At 38.6% G+C, this 17,486-nt stretch overlaps 1 protein-coding gene across 1 annotated transcript in view; it reads right to left on the bottom strand.

The window, feature by feature from the left end:
- The window catches only part of LOC106000800 (lipid phosphate phosphatase-related protein type 4), a 46,289-nt gene extending 29,251 nt beyond the window's left edge, over window positions 1-17,038 (bottom strand). Inside the window, exon 1 of the mRNA XM_013036035.1 lies at window positions 16,958-17,038. Coding sequence (XP_012891489.1) covers window positions 16,958-17,035 — 78 coding nt within the window. The 5' untranslated portion in view covers window positions 17,036-17,038. The remainder of the gene's footprint in view (window positions 1-16,957) is intronic.
- Window positions 17,039-17,486: the final 448 nt, after the last annotated feature.

Raw genomic sequence — 17,486 nt, 5'->3', positions numbered from 1 at the left:
TTTCTGCTTATGTGGTGCTGAGGAATCGAACCCAGGGCCTCATGCATGCAAGGCAAGCACTCTACCACTGAGCCACCTTCCCAGCCCCTCTTATTAAAAACTTAAATGAATAAATTAACTATTTCTGGGTTGCTTGAGACAAACACTTGGGATTTTTTCATAACAGAAATAACAACTTTTAGAATGTATAAGAAAATTATTTCAATGATAAGTTCAGACCTGATTTTGGTGAACAATATTAAAAATAATTAAAATTATAAAAACAATAATAATCTAAGGGTCAGTTAATAACCTTTGAAATAAGGGTCAGTCATACCCACACACATACACACAGACACACCAACACACCAACACAATCAACCATCTTAGATCTTTACATGTATCATGAAGATTTTTGTACAGATTGGAAAGCTCTGTAATCTGGAAAGATATATAAACTGTATTGTGATTGATGAAATTTTCTAATCAAGCTCTCCATTAATTTCAAGGCTTCGTTATCCCCTAGAGGTTTATTTTGCCCCTCCCCTTTAGTCAAGCTTTGATAGCTCTATCATCTGGTAGTGGACCTTAAAGGTCCAGTACTGCTCTTTGGTAAAGGAAAGTTCCTGTCCCACTACCAAACAGCTTTTGCCTCTATCCCATGTGAAACAGTTTCTACCTAGATTCTACTTTACTGTGATTATTAAAAATACCTTTTAATAAAGGAGACAAACAATAACAGAGACTGATGGGTATGCAGCCAAAGGGGAACCATAACAGAGAGGCTATTGGTGGGAGTATGAGCTTGTTTAACCACTCTGGAAAGCAGTATGGAGGTTTTCCTCAAACAACAACAACAACAACAAAAACATAGCTATCTTATGACCCAGCAATTCCACTTCTGGGATTGACCCAAAAGATTACAAACCAGAATAAAGCCACCAGCATAACCATGTTCATTGCAGTACTAGTCACCATAGCCAAGGTATGGAATCAGCCTAGATACCCTTCAATGGATGAATGGATCAAAAAATGGGAGTGTGTATACACAATTGAATTATACTCATCCATTACAAAGAATATTGTATCATCTATGCAGAAGTAGAAAGACCCTAAAAAAACTGTTAAGTCAGGCCCAAAGAGGCAAAAGATGAATGTTTTCCCCTTGTTGTGGAAGCTAGATTTAGCTTATAAACTTGTAAGTAAATACATTTAGTAGTATGAAAGTGTATACACATGTATTAACTAAATTATGGTAGATTCAATGAAGAACTCAAATTGTGTAATTTCTTAGGAAGCCAAGGTCAAAGTTCATCAAAAATAAGGCATCAGGAAGTGGGTATTCAAAAGGGTGGGGTGGAGTCAAAGGAAAAGGAGTAGATGGAAGAAGAGAAGAAGAGGGAGAAAATGCAGACAAGAATCCAATGCATATCCTACAAAATTAAGAAGAGGGAGGGAAGAAATGGGTGAGGGAGGGATGGATAGGAATGTTGAAAGGGATGCCATTGATCAAGATATATTGTCTTCCTAAACTGCTAGGTTAAAGGGAAATTCCTTGCACAAATACTTGAAGATAATTTTTTTGAGAAGAAAAAAAAAAAGAAATAATGTGTGGAACCAGTCTCCCTAAAGCTTTTCTACTTTGTGATGTCTCCTGTGTGATGCCTATTTTCCTTTCTTCTCTAGTCTGCTGCCCTGATCTCAGTGATCTACCATAGGAAGTGAAGGAGGGGTGGAGGTGGAGGAAGGAATTTAGCCTCTTCAGTGAGACTGAGAGCATCATCATGGGTAATGTTATAACATAATGTATAATAGTTGTTACAGATCTGGAATACTTGTCCTCTAGGAGGTGTTTGCACCTGGCCTTTGTTAGTCATATTAGAGCATACATCTATGCACTGAGGTCTTGGCTATTTCTTCCTCTTTCTGAATAGGACTGAAAGAACTACTTGCCTTTGGGGTATGTAAGAAAAGACTGAAACCAAGGCCAAAGCTGATGTTCAGTGTGGCCTCTTTATCACTCCAACTCTATTCATTAAGTTGCCAGATTTCTTGACTAGCACAATAGTTAATGCATCACAAAGTCATTGAGGGACTACGATATGTATCTATCTACAGGATAGTTTAAAAAGTGAATACTATGAAGAACTTTGCCGTTGTTATTTCCTGGTTCATTGGGGAATTATTATCTATGAAATAACTTCACAATCTGACACTTAAATCTTAGGTAATCTACTTTAAAACTAGACAATCAAATTCATAATTAGATAATATTAGATTTTAACATCAGATAATCATCAAAAATACTTCCTTTGGGCTGGGAATGTGGCTTAGTGGTAGAGTGCTTGCCTAGCATGCATGAAGCCCTGGGTTCGATTCCTCAGTACCACATACACAGGGGAAAAAAAGTGAAGAAATGAAAGAAATAAAATTAAAGGAGAAAAAATTATAAAAAAAATACTTCCTTTGTTGTTGGTAGTGGTGGTCATAGGGCTTGAACTCAGAGCCTGGGAGCTGTCTCTGAACTTTCTGCTCAAGTCTAGTGCTCTAACACTTTGAGCCACAGCTCCACTTCTGGTTTTGTAAGTAGAGATAAAAGTCTCTTTGGACTTTCCTGCCCATGATCCTTTGAACTGTGAGCCAGGCATGAGCCATCATCGTCTGACTCAAATAATATTTGTTTAAACATGTAAAATTTAAATAATATTTGTTTAAACATGTAAAATTCAACTGGATGGTAGAACACGAATATGGCCTTTGAGTAGAAAATGTTTCAGAACTTTCTATAGTGTCTCTCTATAGTATATGCAAATTAATTTCCTAGGAAGAATATTTAGGCCAAAATCTTCACCTTGAAAATTCTTAATGTTTGGCTCGGTTCAGTTCCCAGTTGTTTTGCATTTCCACATCATTGCCCAAAGGGTAAAGAAACTGTGAATTCTTGAGTGGTGTCAAACTGCTTTGGAGAAAAGCTTTTAATGAATCTCATGCTAGTAGCCTAAATGAGGTCCCTTCTTTACAAAGAGCGGGTTGTCCTTTGGTTCATTCATCATTTTTGGGAAAGCATAACATTTCACAGATGACTAAATCTAGACTTGGGGAAAGCCTGCTGTGTACAAGTTGAATATAACGCTGCTTAACTCTGTGAATGTGAATGATATGGCCTCACGGATCCTAGGCAGCCAGTGTCCTTGGTACAGGGGCCTAGATTAGAACTTTATATGCGTATATAGAAGGTGTTCAGTAACTATGAATTCTTTTCTACCTGTTAGGTCAAATAATGGCTCTTAAGGCAAGAGATGTCCATTTTGTGGGTGTGTATGCAATTCTATCAATAAAGCAGGAGCAAGCATTCCAATGAGGTGTTAATATTAGTGCATTTGTACATATGAAAAAATCACTATATGTACAAAATTGACCTAAATGTGCAATATCAAAGAGGGTGAGAGCAATCAGAAGACCAAAATTTCTTTTCAGGAAATCTAGTAATATCTGAAACCACCAAAAGAGAATACTCTAGACAAAATGGAGAAAGTTGTCAGTGAACTGCAAAGAGAAAGGTCTTTTTCTAGGCACTGACTTTACATTAGAAATCATTACCCATATTATATTAATTGCATATAAAGTGTTAATAAAATTTTAACCTGACCATAATAGTTCACAGGAGACATATGCTTAGCTATGTTTCTATACATAAATTTTATATATTTATGTATGTAGGAATACCCATATTTGTTTGTACAAATGAATATATAATATACATTATATAGACAGACATATCCATATTTATATACACATATAGATAACATTTAAATTTAAATCTACATTTAAACATAAATATACAAACATAAATATACACAACTTTAAGTATTTACATGATTATATTATATTATAATATGTAATATATTATAAAATTATGTATATTTATAACACATATACGATATATGCAATATGTTTATGTTATATATTATATTATGTAACACATATTTAATATATAATGTTTATGTTGTATTATACTATATAACATTATATTTTAAAATATTTATATTTATAATATTTAGGTAAATCTATTTAAATAGTTATATTTAAACTTATAGATGTGAATATTGACAATATTGTTCTTAAATAAAACATACTTATTTGATTGTTCTACCACAGATAGAAAAATGTGTCTGCTGGCATGTACCTTTATGTAACTAAAATAATTTACTAAAGCTGAAAGCTCACATTTATTGCTTCAGTTATTCCATTTTGGATATTTTAAATCTCAAAAAAATACATCAGTGTGATTTAAATGATAAAAGGAGCCTAAGTGTGATTTTGAAATGAGGACTCATATATATCAAGACATTGATTTGATGTTGAGTTGTTCAATAATCTGCAAGGCAGAGAAAAAAATAATCAATTATTTTACAAGTAAAAATGTCTCCACAAGCAGAGACAATATTTTTTAAATATTGCAGGTGGTCTGGCTATCTTAGTGATAAACTATTTGTTTAGCATGCATGAAGCTCTAGGTTCAATCTCAGCATTAAAAAAAAGTTAAAGAAACAATTATGCATTGTATTAAGTGAAGTAAGCCAGGCCCAAAGAAACATAGGTCCCATGGTCTCCCTTATTTGCAATAACTAGTATATGTCTAGGATAGCAGAAGAGGTCAAAAGCTATGTACGTATGACCATATAAGATGATGCTAAGCTGGGGGGCTGGAAAGGTGGCTCAGTGGTAGTGCTTGCCTTGCATGCATGAGGCCCTGGGTTCGATTCCTCAACACCACATAAGCAGAAAAAAAAGCTGGAAGTGGCATTGTGGCTCAAGTGGTAGAGCGCTAGCCTTGAGCTGAAGAGCTGAGGGACAGCACCCAGGCCCAGAGTTCAGGCCCCATGACCGGACCCAAAAAAACAAACAAAAGATGACGCTAAGCAAAATGAACACCAAGATAGGAACACAGAGGTTTTTCTTTCTTGCTGTTTTTTATAATGTACTAATAATGTACTATGTGATTTTTTTGGTTTCTTTTGTAAGTTCTTCCCTCAAGGTATAACTCCTGTTTTCACTGCATTTGATTCAGGTGCCTTGCATCTTGTATATATATTTCTCTAATTTGGGGAGGGGAAGGGAAATACCAAAATGCTGAAACAAGGATACAGGTTGACCCACTGTAACAATGAGATGTACAAGACATTAAGTTGAAAATGAACTTTACAACTTCAGGGTGGAGGGAGGGAAGAGTTGGGGAGGTAGGGTGGGGAGGGATGGTAGAGGAAAAACAAAGGAGGGGGTAACAATGCTTGATAGGAAATGTGCTCATAACCTTACTCATGTAACTGTAACCCCTCTGTACAGTATCTTGACAATAAAAATATATTTTTAAAAAGGAAACAATTATGTTTCAATGATTAGTCCTATTTTAGGCTATGCACTCAGGAAAAATTTCTTCTTAAGCTCTACTATAGACTAGGAAGTATTCCAGTAATGATTTCATATTGTTGCTATGGATTTAGCTAAAAGGCACAGAATAAGCAATCAATAAATATGTGCTCAATGAATAAATTGTTATAAAATTAGCAAACAAGCTATTTTCAGGAATTTCACTGCAACATCCCTCGTGGGATAAGATTGCTCTCCTTTAATCTTTATGTGTGAAGAGTAGATTTTGAAGCATACCTTATGACTTCACAAAATGAGGGTTTACACCTAAGCCGTATAGTACAACAGATTTTCAGCAAAAGCATTATTTGCACATAGTTCGACTGTTCCCATTCTCACAATATTGTTTGTTAAATATACTAATTTTGGGGGTGGGGTGGGAATATGGCTCAAGTAATACAGTGCTTTCAAAGAAAGCCTTGGGTTCAAATCCCAGCACTACTGATTTTTTTCTTTAATTTTCCCACAAATTACATTAACTTTTTAATTACCTATATTCTCCTTTCTCTTCTATTTATGCCTAAGAAGTGTAGAATTTTAGAACAGAAAAAACTATCTTGCTCTGTGCTGGCTTGGATTGTTTTATGATTTTAGAAACCAAACAACAATGTCTTGATGTAACAATTGATAAAGTGTAATTATCAATGGGAAAAACCACCTCAACATGAATTATACGAATATATTATAGTATATAACATATGAATTAGATGACATGTGAATTATATCAAAATTAGCCTTTCCATCCTGGATGTCCAAACTCACTCAATCATGAGGAAATTCCTCCAGTCCATAGTCATCGAGAAGTGCAGTAGTTAGCTAACCTGTTCTAGAAGAAACCATAGAAAGCTGATGGGCTCATGATGCTTGCCATTGGGGTCTTTTACAGTTCACATCACAATTAAATTTCTCTGTGTCATTGGGAGATTAGCACTAGCTGGGTTATAAACAAATTCATGAACTTCTCTGCGTGAGTTGTCAATTGTCTAGAGCAAAGATAATATCCACCCTTCACTTGTGTTTGAAGGATTAAATGAGATATCTATGAGAAAAATTGTACTGAAGTATAATGGAAAATGCAATTTTGAAATTATTGGGCAAATTATATTTTAGCTTTTTCCATGGTTTCCTTCACCACTACTCTCCCCGAGAGACTAGATGTGAAGAGAAGTAAATGAAAATGTATACTTTTAAAACATTCTTAGCTTTAGCTATAACTATAGTTTTCAAAGAAGCTAAAAATCTGGAAAAATAAAAGACTCATTCTTAATTTCTTTATTGTGTTGTTCAATGCAGTGTTATTTCATGAAAGGCACTTAAGTATCCAAAAAGGACTGACTGACACAATTCCTTCTAATGACCTGCGTTTTAAATGTTATAACCCAGAGGGACCGTTTTTTTAATATAATAATTTCTAGAAATAGCAGTAATTAGGGAAGAACACTCAAAAAGGAGTCAGGAGACCTCAATCCTATTCCTGTTCTGATATTAACCACAGTGTATTTTTAGGTCATTGAAACTTTTCAAACTACAGTTTTTTTAATATATGGTAAAAGAAAGACTCAGGTCAGATTTTATTGGATTATGTAATTGCATTAAACTTAATTATATAAGGAGAATGTTTAATTCTGTAATAAAATGTTTTTCAATTTTGAATAAAAAAGAGAGTTTGCTTGAAGAAATAGCCTGTACGGTGTATATATATATATATATATATACATATATGTAGCTTTGTGAAAAAGTACCTAGTACTAGAACTAGTACTGGTGTTTTTTTTTTTGTTTTTTTTTGTTTTGTTTTGTAGTTAGTTGGAGATAAGAGTCTCACAAACTTTCCTGTTCAGGCTGTTTTTGAACCATGATCCTCAGAGCTCAGCTCTCTGAGTTGCTAGGATTATAGACAAGAGCCCCCAATGCCCAGATAACTAATATTTGGTCCTTATTCTTATTAGTTGAGGTTTATCTACTTATTTTTGTGGTGGTACTGGGACTTGAACTCAGGCCCTAGGTACTTTTTCACAAAGCTACAGCTCTACCATTTGAACCACAGCGCCACATCAAATGATTTTTATTTACCCAGCTAGCTTGGACAGCTTGAATATACAAAGGTGTCTCCATGTTCTCTCACAGAATGGATCCAATAAATTCACATCCACTTGATTTCCGCCTTCACATTTATCCTAATACGGTGGGGCCTTGACCTCCTTGTTTCTATTATCTTGTTGAGACCTGTACTTCTTTTATGCTCCATCATTCTCATAAACCTATAGATTCTACTTTCTTAAAGCTTCATTTGAGACATAATTCTGCCCTCTTTTTTCTCCTATCAGTCTCCATAGGGATCTTGTTGTTGCTATTTGCAAAACTCAAAAGGAAGTGTCTTTGTAAGTAGACAGTGTCCCACCCTCAAACATCCATACTGGACAAGCTAGACATACTAATGGTGCACGTTTTCTCTCCTGTGCAGAAGCTAGATCTAAAGTACACGGGGACATGATAAATTTTACAGGACTCTAGGCATTCACACACAGCAAGACCAAAGGAAGACACGGTTAGGAGAGGAACACAAAGGTACAATGTCTATGTGCCTCTGATCATATAAAATAATATTCATTGAAATAAACTCCAGGAAATGGAAAAAAAGAGTTTTTTTTCCTTTGTTGCTCTTTTCTTTTCTTTTGTCTTGTTTATCTGTCTTTGGAAGGGTAAGGTGGAGCACAGAAATGCAGAAACAAAGGGTAAACAAATGCAGCAGTGGTACTCACTAGATACTATGTTGAAAATGAACTCTATAACATGTGGGTGGGAATGGGAGGGAAAAACTGGGAGAGAGCGAGGGAAGGAATGACACTGTTCAAAAAGAAATGTACTCATTACCTGACTTATGTAACTGTAACCCCTCTGTACATCACCTTAATAATAATAATACAATGTTTTAAAATTCATGCTGGAGGTAAATCAACTACCAGTAACTAGAAAATGTTAGTAACAAAGTGCATATTCATCCAATACGTAGAGAAAAACTCCATTCTAGTTCTGTCAGGGGCCCAACCAGGCTTCTTCCAAGCCCATTACTTTAGATACTGTGAAGCCAGCCTAAGTCACAAAAGAGGCAGGGCCATCCGTGGCTAAATGCCGTGGCATCTCTGGAGGCGGGGCGAAGTCATAATATAAGAGGGAGATGGTCAAATAATCATAATTCAAGAGGCAGGTGGACAAGTTCTCAAATCCCAACTCTCTCACTGAAATTGCCATGTGTCCCTTATAGAGAGAAATGTCTGTCTCTGAGAAGTCATGTTCCAATTAAAAAAAAAAAAAACATAAAAACCAGGTGCCATGGCTTATGTCTGTCAGCCCAGCTATGTGAGAGGCGTAAAGAGGAAGACTGTGTTCTGGGTCAATGAGGCAAAAAAAATGTGAAGCCCTATCTGAAAATTAAGTATAGCAAAAATGGGGGGTGGGGAGTGTTGTGGTTCAAGTGGTAGAGGGCCTGCCTGGCAAGCATGAGGCCTTGAGCACAAAGCAAGTACTCTCAAAATAAATGAATGAATGAATAAATAAATAAATAAGACAGTAAGTAAATAAAGAAATGTGAAGGCTGCGTACAGAAGGACATTGAGAAGGATGATAAGCAGGAAGATGCCAAGCTGGAGGCTAGTCTAGTTTAAAAACTGAGACCCAGACAGGTGCTGGTGGCTCATGACTATAATTCTAGATACACAGGAGGCTGAGATCTGAGGAACAGAGTTCAAAGCCAGCCCGGGCAGGAAAGTCCATGAAACTCATCTCCAGTAAACCACCAGAAAACCGGAAGTGGCGCTGTGGCTAATGTGGTAGAGCGCTAACCTTGAGCTGAAGAGCTGAGGGATAGAGCCCAGGCCTAGCGTTCAAGCCTCACAACCAACAAAAGAACAAAACAACAAAAAAAAAACTGAGACCTTCTCCCCGAAAAAGAAAGAAAACAGAAAAGAAAATAAAACTACAAAATACCTGGTACCCTGAAGGACATATATATATAGACATATATATAATATATATATATATATATATATATATACACACACACACATATATGTATATATATATGGGAATATATATACATATATGTATATATACACATATATGGGAATAAAAAGTATCTATACTATACTATATATAATATATAGTGTGTATATATGGTACATGCATATATATATATATATATATATATAGCTAGTCCTGGGTTTGAACTCAGGGTCTGGGTTCTGTCTCTGTGCTCCATTGTTGCTCACAGCTATCACTCTACCACTTTATTCACAGCTGTACTTCCAGCTTTTTTGGTGCTTAATTGGAGATAAGAGTATCATTGACTTTTCTGCCTGGGTTGGTCTCAAACCACAATCATCTGATCTCAGCCTCCTGTGTTGCTGGGATTATAGATTGAGCCAATAGCAACCAACTTCTTTTTTTAAACTCATTATCACTATGGTTTTTATCATTATTCAAATGTCTTTGAAATTAGCAGAAGCTAACTATATTTTTTCCCCTATTGGAAAAATGTAGAACAAAGAACGTTTTGAGTGACTTGGTCAGAAGTAAAATAGTTATTGTATGTAGGAATCGAATTCCCTAATAGTTGGCTCCTTGTTTGATATTTGTTATTTCCAAAAATGTCCCCATTTACTTCGATTACCAAAATTTGGGAATTCATTATTTTCTCCTTTGTCTTTTTCTCTTGCACCAGACTTTCATCATTGTGACTCCAAAGGAGGAGGAAAGACTTGCTAAATGGGGGGGGGGGGTAAAGGGGGAGAAAAATGAGGGAGAGGGTAACAAGTTCCACCACAAATGTAGTCACTACCTTACTTATGTAACTGCAACCCCTCTGTACATCATCTTGACAATAAAATTTTAAAAAAGACTTGCCAGCTCATCTTACTTGGCAGGGTTTGGGGTATTTTTTTTTGGTTGGTGGTGGGGCTTGAACTCTGGGCCTAGGTGTTGTCCCTGAACTCTTCAGCTCAAGATGAGTGCTCTACCACTTGAGCCACTTCTGGATTTGGGGTATTTTTTAACAGACAATCTCTTTACAATCTAGAAAAAGGAAGAAAAGAAACCCTAGAGCTACTATTTGGGTACATGCATTACAGAACTGTGATGTGTTTCCTCTTGATGCTAAAATTTACATAAAAAAAGAACTCTAATTTCCAGTAAGATCCAGTAAGATCACACATAGAATGTGAGACAGAACAGAAATCTTGTGAATCAACATTTACTACAATTAAGAAATGCATTCTCAGGATATAGTGGAACACACCTGTAATCTCAGAATTTGGAAGGTGGAGACTGGAATAAGTTTGAGGCCCATGTGGTCTATATGATAAGATTCTATCTAAAAACTGAAAGGGAGATTAATTAGGGAAGGAAGAAAAGAAGGAAAATGAATTTCTTAAAAATATTTCTCAAAAATAAGTTCAATTCTTTTAGTATTAAGCTATTTTAGATTTAATGTTTCAGAAAAGATTTCTTTATGGTAAATAGATAATTTTCTCACTTCTGGGTTTATACATGGCTGGAGTGTTATTTGTGTGTGTGTGTATGAAAGCAAGAGATTATAAAGTTGTATCAAGATCTATATTTCAGTTAAAACATCTGCATATAGTCAAACAAAACTAGCTCCATAAACATCAGATTAATAATAAAATGTAGTCAAAGCAAATGATTAAGTAATAAAAATCTTATTTCCAATTTATTTTGTATTAAGAACTTACATCTTAAAAAAACCCTCATGTTTCCATTTCTTAGAGTTCATTTTGATATCCATCATTTTATATGATCATATATGGTTCTTTATTTTTTCCCCTTTTGTCTCTGTTTTTGATTTCTGTACCTTTTGTCTTGTATGTAAGTTTATCTGATTTGGGGAAGGAAGGGGAAAAGGTGGGACAAAGGGTGAACCAATTCAGCAGAGATACTCCCTAGACACTAGGTTGGAAAGGATCTATACAACTTGGGGGCAGGGAGGGGAGGGGTGTCAAGAGGGAAAAACCTGGGAGAAAATGGTGGGGGGATACTGAAAATAAATATACTCAATACCTGATTATGTAACTGCAACCCTTCTGTACATCACCTTTACAATAATTTTTTTTAAAAAGAACTTACATCTTTTTGGCTTAAAACACAATTTTCATCATGGATTTATATTACATACTGAATCAGTTTTTGAAAAGGAGAACAATTAAGAACAAAATTGTGAGTCATCACAGGGCTTTGCATAAAGGAAATGCATTAATACCCAGTCACTAGCCTTGTCATGTATAATATTGGGCTATTAAGCCTGAAAGACCTTTGTCTACTTCTAGGTAAAGTACTGGCTGCAATAAGTCTTGTAAATGACACTTGGAGAGTGCTTTGGCACTTTAAAGGCTTTATTTTCAGAGACATATTCTACTCTGCCTACTTTTCAGTCTAATGAGGGCTTAGATACACTGATGTGAGAGTTCTTGCCACAATTTGCTTTTATTTCCTAGGTTGACCACTAGGAAAAAAAATCTCATTGGTCATCTAGCTACTTAGGAGGCTGAGATTTGAGGATCACAGTTTGAAACCAGTCCAGGTAGAAAAGTCCATGAGACTCTTATTTCCAATTAACTATCAAAAAGCAGGAAGTGGAGCTGTGGCTCAAGTGGTAAAGCACTAGCCTTGGGCAAAAAATGCCAAGCAAGAGCACCCCAGCCATGAGTTCAAGCATCAGAATCAACACGAAATCAAACACATGGAACAACAACAACAAATCTAAATTATCGAACTTATTCCTAAATTGAGGTGTTGTACTGAAACTCCTCAGGGATCTTTTTTCAGACTTCCATGCTACATTACTCTCAATCAGAGCGCCGTTTATCATCAAATAGCAGCTAGAAGAAAGCGCCATTCTGCCTATTAACTGAGTACTTTGCTTCCTGTCATTAGGTAGTGAACTGGGGTGGGATACCTGTTTTCAGTGGCTGGACCCTGGGTGAGGATTGGCTGCCCACAAGGACGTAATTAGAGATGCCCTGCTATTCTTCAAATGTGCTACCTGCATCTCTACCTCTCCTCTAGCTGGGGACACTTGTTTGGGGGTGGAATACTAGTTGCTATAGAGCCAATGTAGGGTTCACATTGTCTACAGACTCATTAGGCTTAGAGTCTTTCTCTGGAGGACAACCGGACAGAGAAAGCTAGGTTTTGTTTTTTTCCAGAGAAACCTGCATCTTCTGCATAAGCTGATGTGCTATGTCCCTTGCTACTTTCTTTCCAGGTTGTTGTTACTGGTTGTTAGCTGGTTGGTTTTATTTTTGAGACTGAGTCTCACTTTGTTATCCAGGCTGGCCTTGAACTGCTAGGTGCGAGTGATTCTCTTGCCTCAACCTCCCAGAAGACCATCTTTCTGAGTTTATGGGTGATGTTGTCTGTATGGAATCCCTTGAGCAAGCCCAGAGTGAGCATGAGTTCAGTGGTGAAGAGCCTGAGCTCTGAGCTCACATCAGGCTTGGCCTGTGACCTGGGGTGTGCTATTTATCTTTTATGATTTCTCCTTCTTCTTCAAAGCCGTAATCATGTTCTCTTTCTTAATGAGAATCTTCAAGGATTAAACGGAATGGTTTGCATGGAAAGTACTAGATTTACTCGAAATACTTCATAAATGGCTCTGTTGCTCTAAATAGCCCTCTTCTGTTAGCATCCTTGCCCAAATACATGTCCACAGATACAGATATATGTAGAAACATACACAGATGAATATATATTCATATATACATATATACATACATAATACATATATACATATGTATACATGTATATCGGTATATAAAATGTATACAGATACATTTCAGGAAACGTAGGGAACCCAAATCATGTCGGAATTGTAGAGGAAGTAACTTCTGCTGAGCAATGACGGCAGTCAAGCTAGACCTAGTCAGGGAGTGATCTCTTAGGTGATCTCTTAGCCTAGCAGTAAAACAATCTGTTTCAAGTTCAGGGCCGTTAGAAGAGAGAAAAGCAATCAAAACATTGTGGGCCTACCTTGCTACAGATACAACAGCTTTAACCTCATACTGTGTTCTGTTTTCTCAGACATGAATGTAATAGTTTCTATTGTGTGTGAATCTGAGGAACCATGTATAGATCGAATGATTTCTATTCTATCTGAGGAATGTAAGAATGAGAGGAACATCATGGCTGGAATTGTCTAAGCAGTGTGTGAAACAGGTGGTGTTTGAACAGGGTTGATTTGTCTGTAAGGGTAGGTTGTTCTCATTTTCTTGTTGTGATTCTAATTTGATTTTTACCCTCCTCTGGTCCAGTTGAAAATTTCCCAATCCAGTTTCCTTGTATCTCATACCTACAAAGAGTAGCAATTTGACACTAGCCCAAACAACTTGAAGGACAGCTTAAGTTGGCCACAACATCCCGTGTGCTGGATATCTTGCTCTTTCCTCTACATCTGGTCCTTTTGGCCCCTTTTTGTTCCTTCAGTTATGGTCTAAAGTAACAGAATGAGCTTGAAAAAATATACTTTGGCTGATAAATGATGGAAACAGATTTCCTAATGTTACACTTTTCTATCTTAGTCACTAAGGTCTTGGGAAATTATGCTATAAAGCGAAGTGTCATTGCTCTAGAGCTTTTAATTGACATGTTAATTCAAGCTATGTTGATTCTTCTTCTAAAGGAGATGCAAAGTTCATTTCCATCAGCTTCAAAATGAGTCATTTCAAGGGAGCTTGGAAGTGTGTTATGTTAACTCCTAAGTAACATGCCTCAAACACTTCTTCCATATTCTGGAAGATTTTTAGTGCCTTATCATACATTTAATTTGTGATCTATTTTTGTAGATTTCTCTTGAAAAACTGTTGCCCTCCTCCTCCCCCCCAGATATTATCACATAAATATTCAAACTCTGTGAGCTGTCTCAAGTAATTTTCCTGCTAAGGATTTCATACAGGGTAACTGAAGAGACCAAGTGAAAGCAATGAACTTGGGTTATTTCCAGCCATGAACACAATTTTACATTTGTGAGATGTTTGTTTCTAAATCTATAATTCACATGCATCGACACATTCTTACTTTTTTTTCTTTTGTCAGTTGTGGGACTTGAACTCTGGGCCTGAGTGCTGTCCCTGAGCTCTTCAGCTCAAAGCTAGCACTCTACCACGTGAGCCACAGTGCCACTTCCAGTTTTCTGGTGGTTTATTAGAGATAAGAGTCTCACGTACTTTCCTGGTCTGGCTGGCTTTGAACCATGATCCTCAGATCTCAGCCTCCTGAGTAACTAGGATTACAGGTCACTGGTGCCCAGTGCATTCTTACTTGGAAAATCCTAGGCTCATAGGACAGGAACGCCTCTGAAAGATCCCATCAAAGTACACAATTTGGATTTTTTTTCAGGTACTGAGCTTAATTTTGTGGCTTGTTTCCTCAGGACAGAGGTTTTATTTTATTTTTTCCCTAGAAGCTATACTTCTCTAATGCATATGTAGTTAGCTTCTAGCTGACCTTGTGGCTGGACCTTCCTAGACATGGAACCTAAAAACTCATTGGTTTCCTTTGAACAAATGTAATAGATCCAGATATGAATGGAAGTGCTTTAGTGAAAAACCATTGTAGATTGGGCACTCAACAAGCAGTCTGACCATTGAACTTGAAGCCAGGCATCTTTCTAGGCTTTTTACCATGGAATCTGTTGCTGCTCACATTTTTCTGGACAAAGTTCTTTGTTATTTTTCAACAACAAATGACCTAAGTTATGGCCTCAAAATCCCTTGTGAGGAAAAAAAGGAAGGGCAATAAATGAACCAACTATTTTAAATAAGCAAGGTAATGTTTTCTCTCTTTTTTCAATCTTTGTGGTAGTACTAGGTCTTGAACCCAAGGCCCTGGGTGCTGTCCCTTAGCTTGTCTTTGCCCAGGGCTGGTACTTAACCACTTGAGCTATACTTCCTCTTCTGGCTTTTTGGTGGTTAACTAAAGATAAGAGTCTCATAGACATTTCCTGTCCCTCTTTCCCTCCACCCCCAGACTGGCTTCAAACCATGATCCTTATATCTCAGTTTCCTCAGTAGCTAAGTGTTAAGCATGAGCCACCAGCTGACTCTTCTTTTCTGTAGGTCACGAGGAAGGGGTCACCAAGTATTCGTCTGAGATGTATGCAGGTCACATACCCCTTTCTCAAATCTGAAAATCATGTAACAAATGAATGACACACGAAAGAAACTTCCAGATATGCTGCTCTAGATGAGAACAGACTTGCCATATTCCTTCCCCCCACACTTCAGGGCAATGACTTTTTTCCAACCCAGATAAGCCTCCTAGGCATCAAACACAGACTCTACTCGCTGCACTTGGAGGTGCAAACCTCCATATTTGTCTGTGGAGATAGCCAGGAAAGGATATTTATAAAATCCAGCAACAGTCTCAATTCTCTGTGCAACCCAGGCTTGTAATTACACAGGGCAGAGCTGAATGCTTAAACCCCCTCGATTTCCCTAAACCTATCCAATACATCTTTCCTCTCCCTACCTCTAATTTCAGAAGCTAAAAAAAAAAAAATGTCTTCCCAATGCAATGGATCATGGTAGATGAAGTCCAGTACCTGTCAATCTCCAGCACGGCTCCCATAAAATGTTCCTCCCTCAAATACTGCATTAGGTAAGTTAAAGGTTCATTAGGAATACATCTGCATGTTGATTGCTTCTCTGTGATACTGCTCAGCAAGGAATAAATGCCCAGATATATAGCACGTACAATTAGATGATGTCATGTATTTTAAATATATATATAATATAAATATAATACATACACCTTTGTGTGTAAATACTGTTACGTACAATATACACGTTTTCATTTCACCGTGGAATAAAGGCTGATAGCTTGATGGTTGTTGGTTAGAAATGTAGCCCCAGTTTTAGAAGCAGAAGAGAGCACCATAGTAACTACAGGGGAAGGCTTGGGGGTGGAGGTGGGAGTGTGTGGTGGTGGCGGCGGGGCGAGGGGGGGGGAGGTAATAACAGCAATGGGCGATCCTCGCAGTGCAAACATCTCCCTTTCTGAGTCTGGGGAGGGAGGGGGCACAGCCGTGCGCATTTGAATCCTCACCTCAGTGCTCCCCGACTTCTAGATACATAGTCAGCATGGTAAAGATAATACATTCGGAAACAGGGGCATTATGGCCCCCACCCCCGGCCCCGTGGCGGGGTATTGGCAGACGTGGTGCACAGGGCACCACATAACTAGAAACACACTCACACAGGTATGTCTTCCCGGGAGGCCGCCTTTAGCTCGAACCACCTTGATCTGGCAGGTATTCCCCCGCCCCCCCCCAGCCGAGCATGCACAGGAGTGCTCCCCAAAAACCCCAGGAGGAAAGGGAGGGAGGGTGTGTGGGGCGCAAGGAAGAGGGTCAAGCATTTGGGAGCAGCGGGGGGAGGGGCTCACCCCCAGCACCATCTTCCCGGCCTCCAATCGCCCATCGAGGACCCCAATTCGCTCCGGAACATCCGCATTATGTCTAAGCTCCTGGGGGCACAACTCACCTCCACGAAATAAAAGCAGGGCAGGAGGGTGACGCTGTCCTTGATCACTTTGCCCTTTGGCCTCTCCTTCGCCGACATCCCGGCTGCCTAAGCCAGCCGGATCTGCGTCGTCGTCGGCGGCGTCCTCCTCCTCCTCCTCCCCGGGCGCTGCCGCGCGAGGTGTGCTGCGCGCAGCCCGGCCCGCGAGCTCGCGGAGGAGCCGCCTCCTCCAGCCGCCAGCGCCCCAGGCGCGCGCTGATGTCACATTCCCCCGCTGGGGGCACCGCGCGGCCCCCGCCTTCCCCTTCTCCCCGCACCCCCTTTCCCTCTGGGCAGCAGCAAGCCCAAGGGCGGGGTAGGGTGGAGTGGGTGTGTGGGGGGGTGTCCTCGGAGCCCCGTTGGTCCTCTCCTTCTCCTGTTCCGGGCTCTCGATCTTGTGTTCCAGGCGAGAGATGTGCAGCTCACTCCTGCAAGCTGTTGCTGGAATGGAATGGCTTCTGCGGGCCGCCTTCCCTCCCTCCCGCGCCGGGCTCAAGCTTGACGTCAAGGA

The sequence above is a fragment of the Dipodomys ordii genome, unplaced genomic scaffold (genome assembly GCF_000151885.1).
Source record: "Dipodomys ordii isolate 6190 unplaced genomic scaffold, Dord_2.0 Scaffold242, whole genome shotgun sequence".
NCBI classification, from domain to species: Eukaryota; Metazoa; Chordata; class Mammalia; order Rodentia; family Heteromyidae; genus Dipodomys; species Dipodomys ordii.
This window is presented reverse-complemented; position numbering and strand designations above follow the sequence as displayed.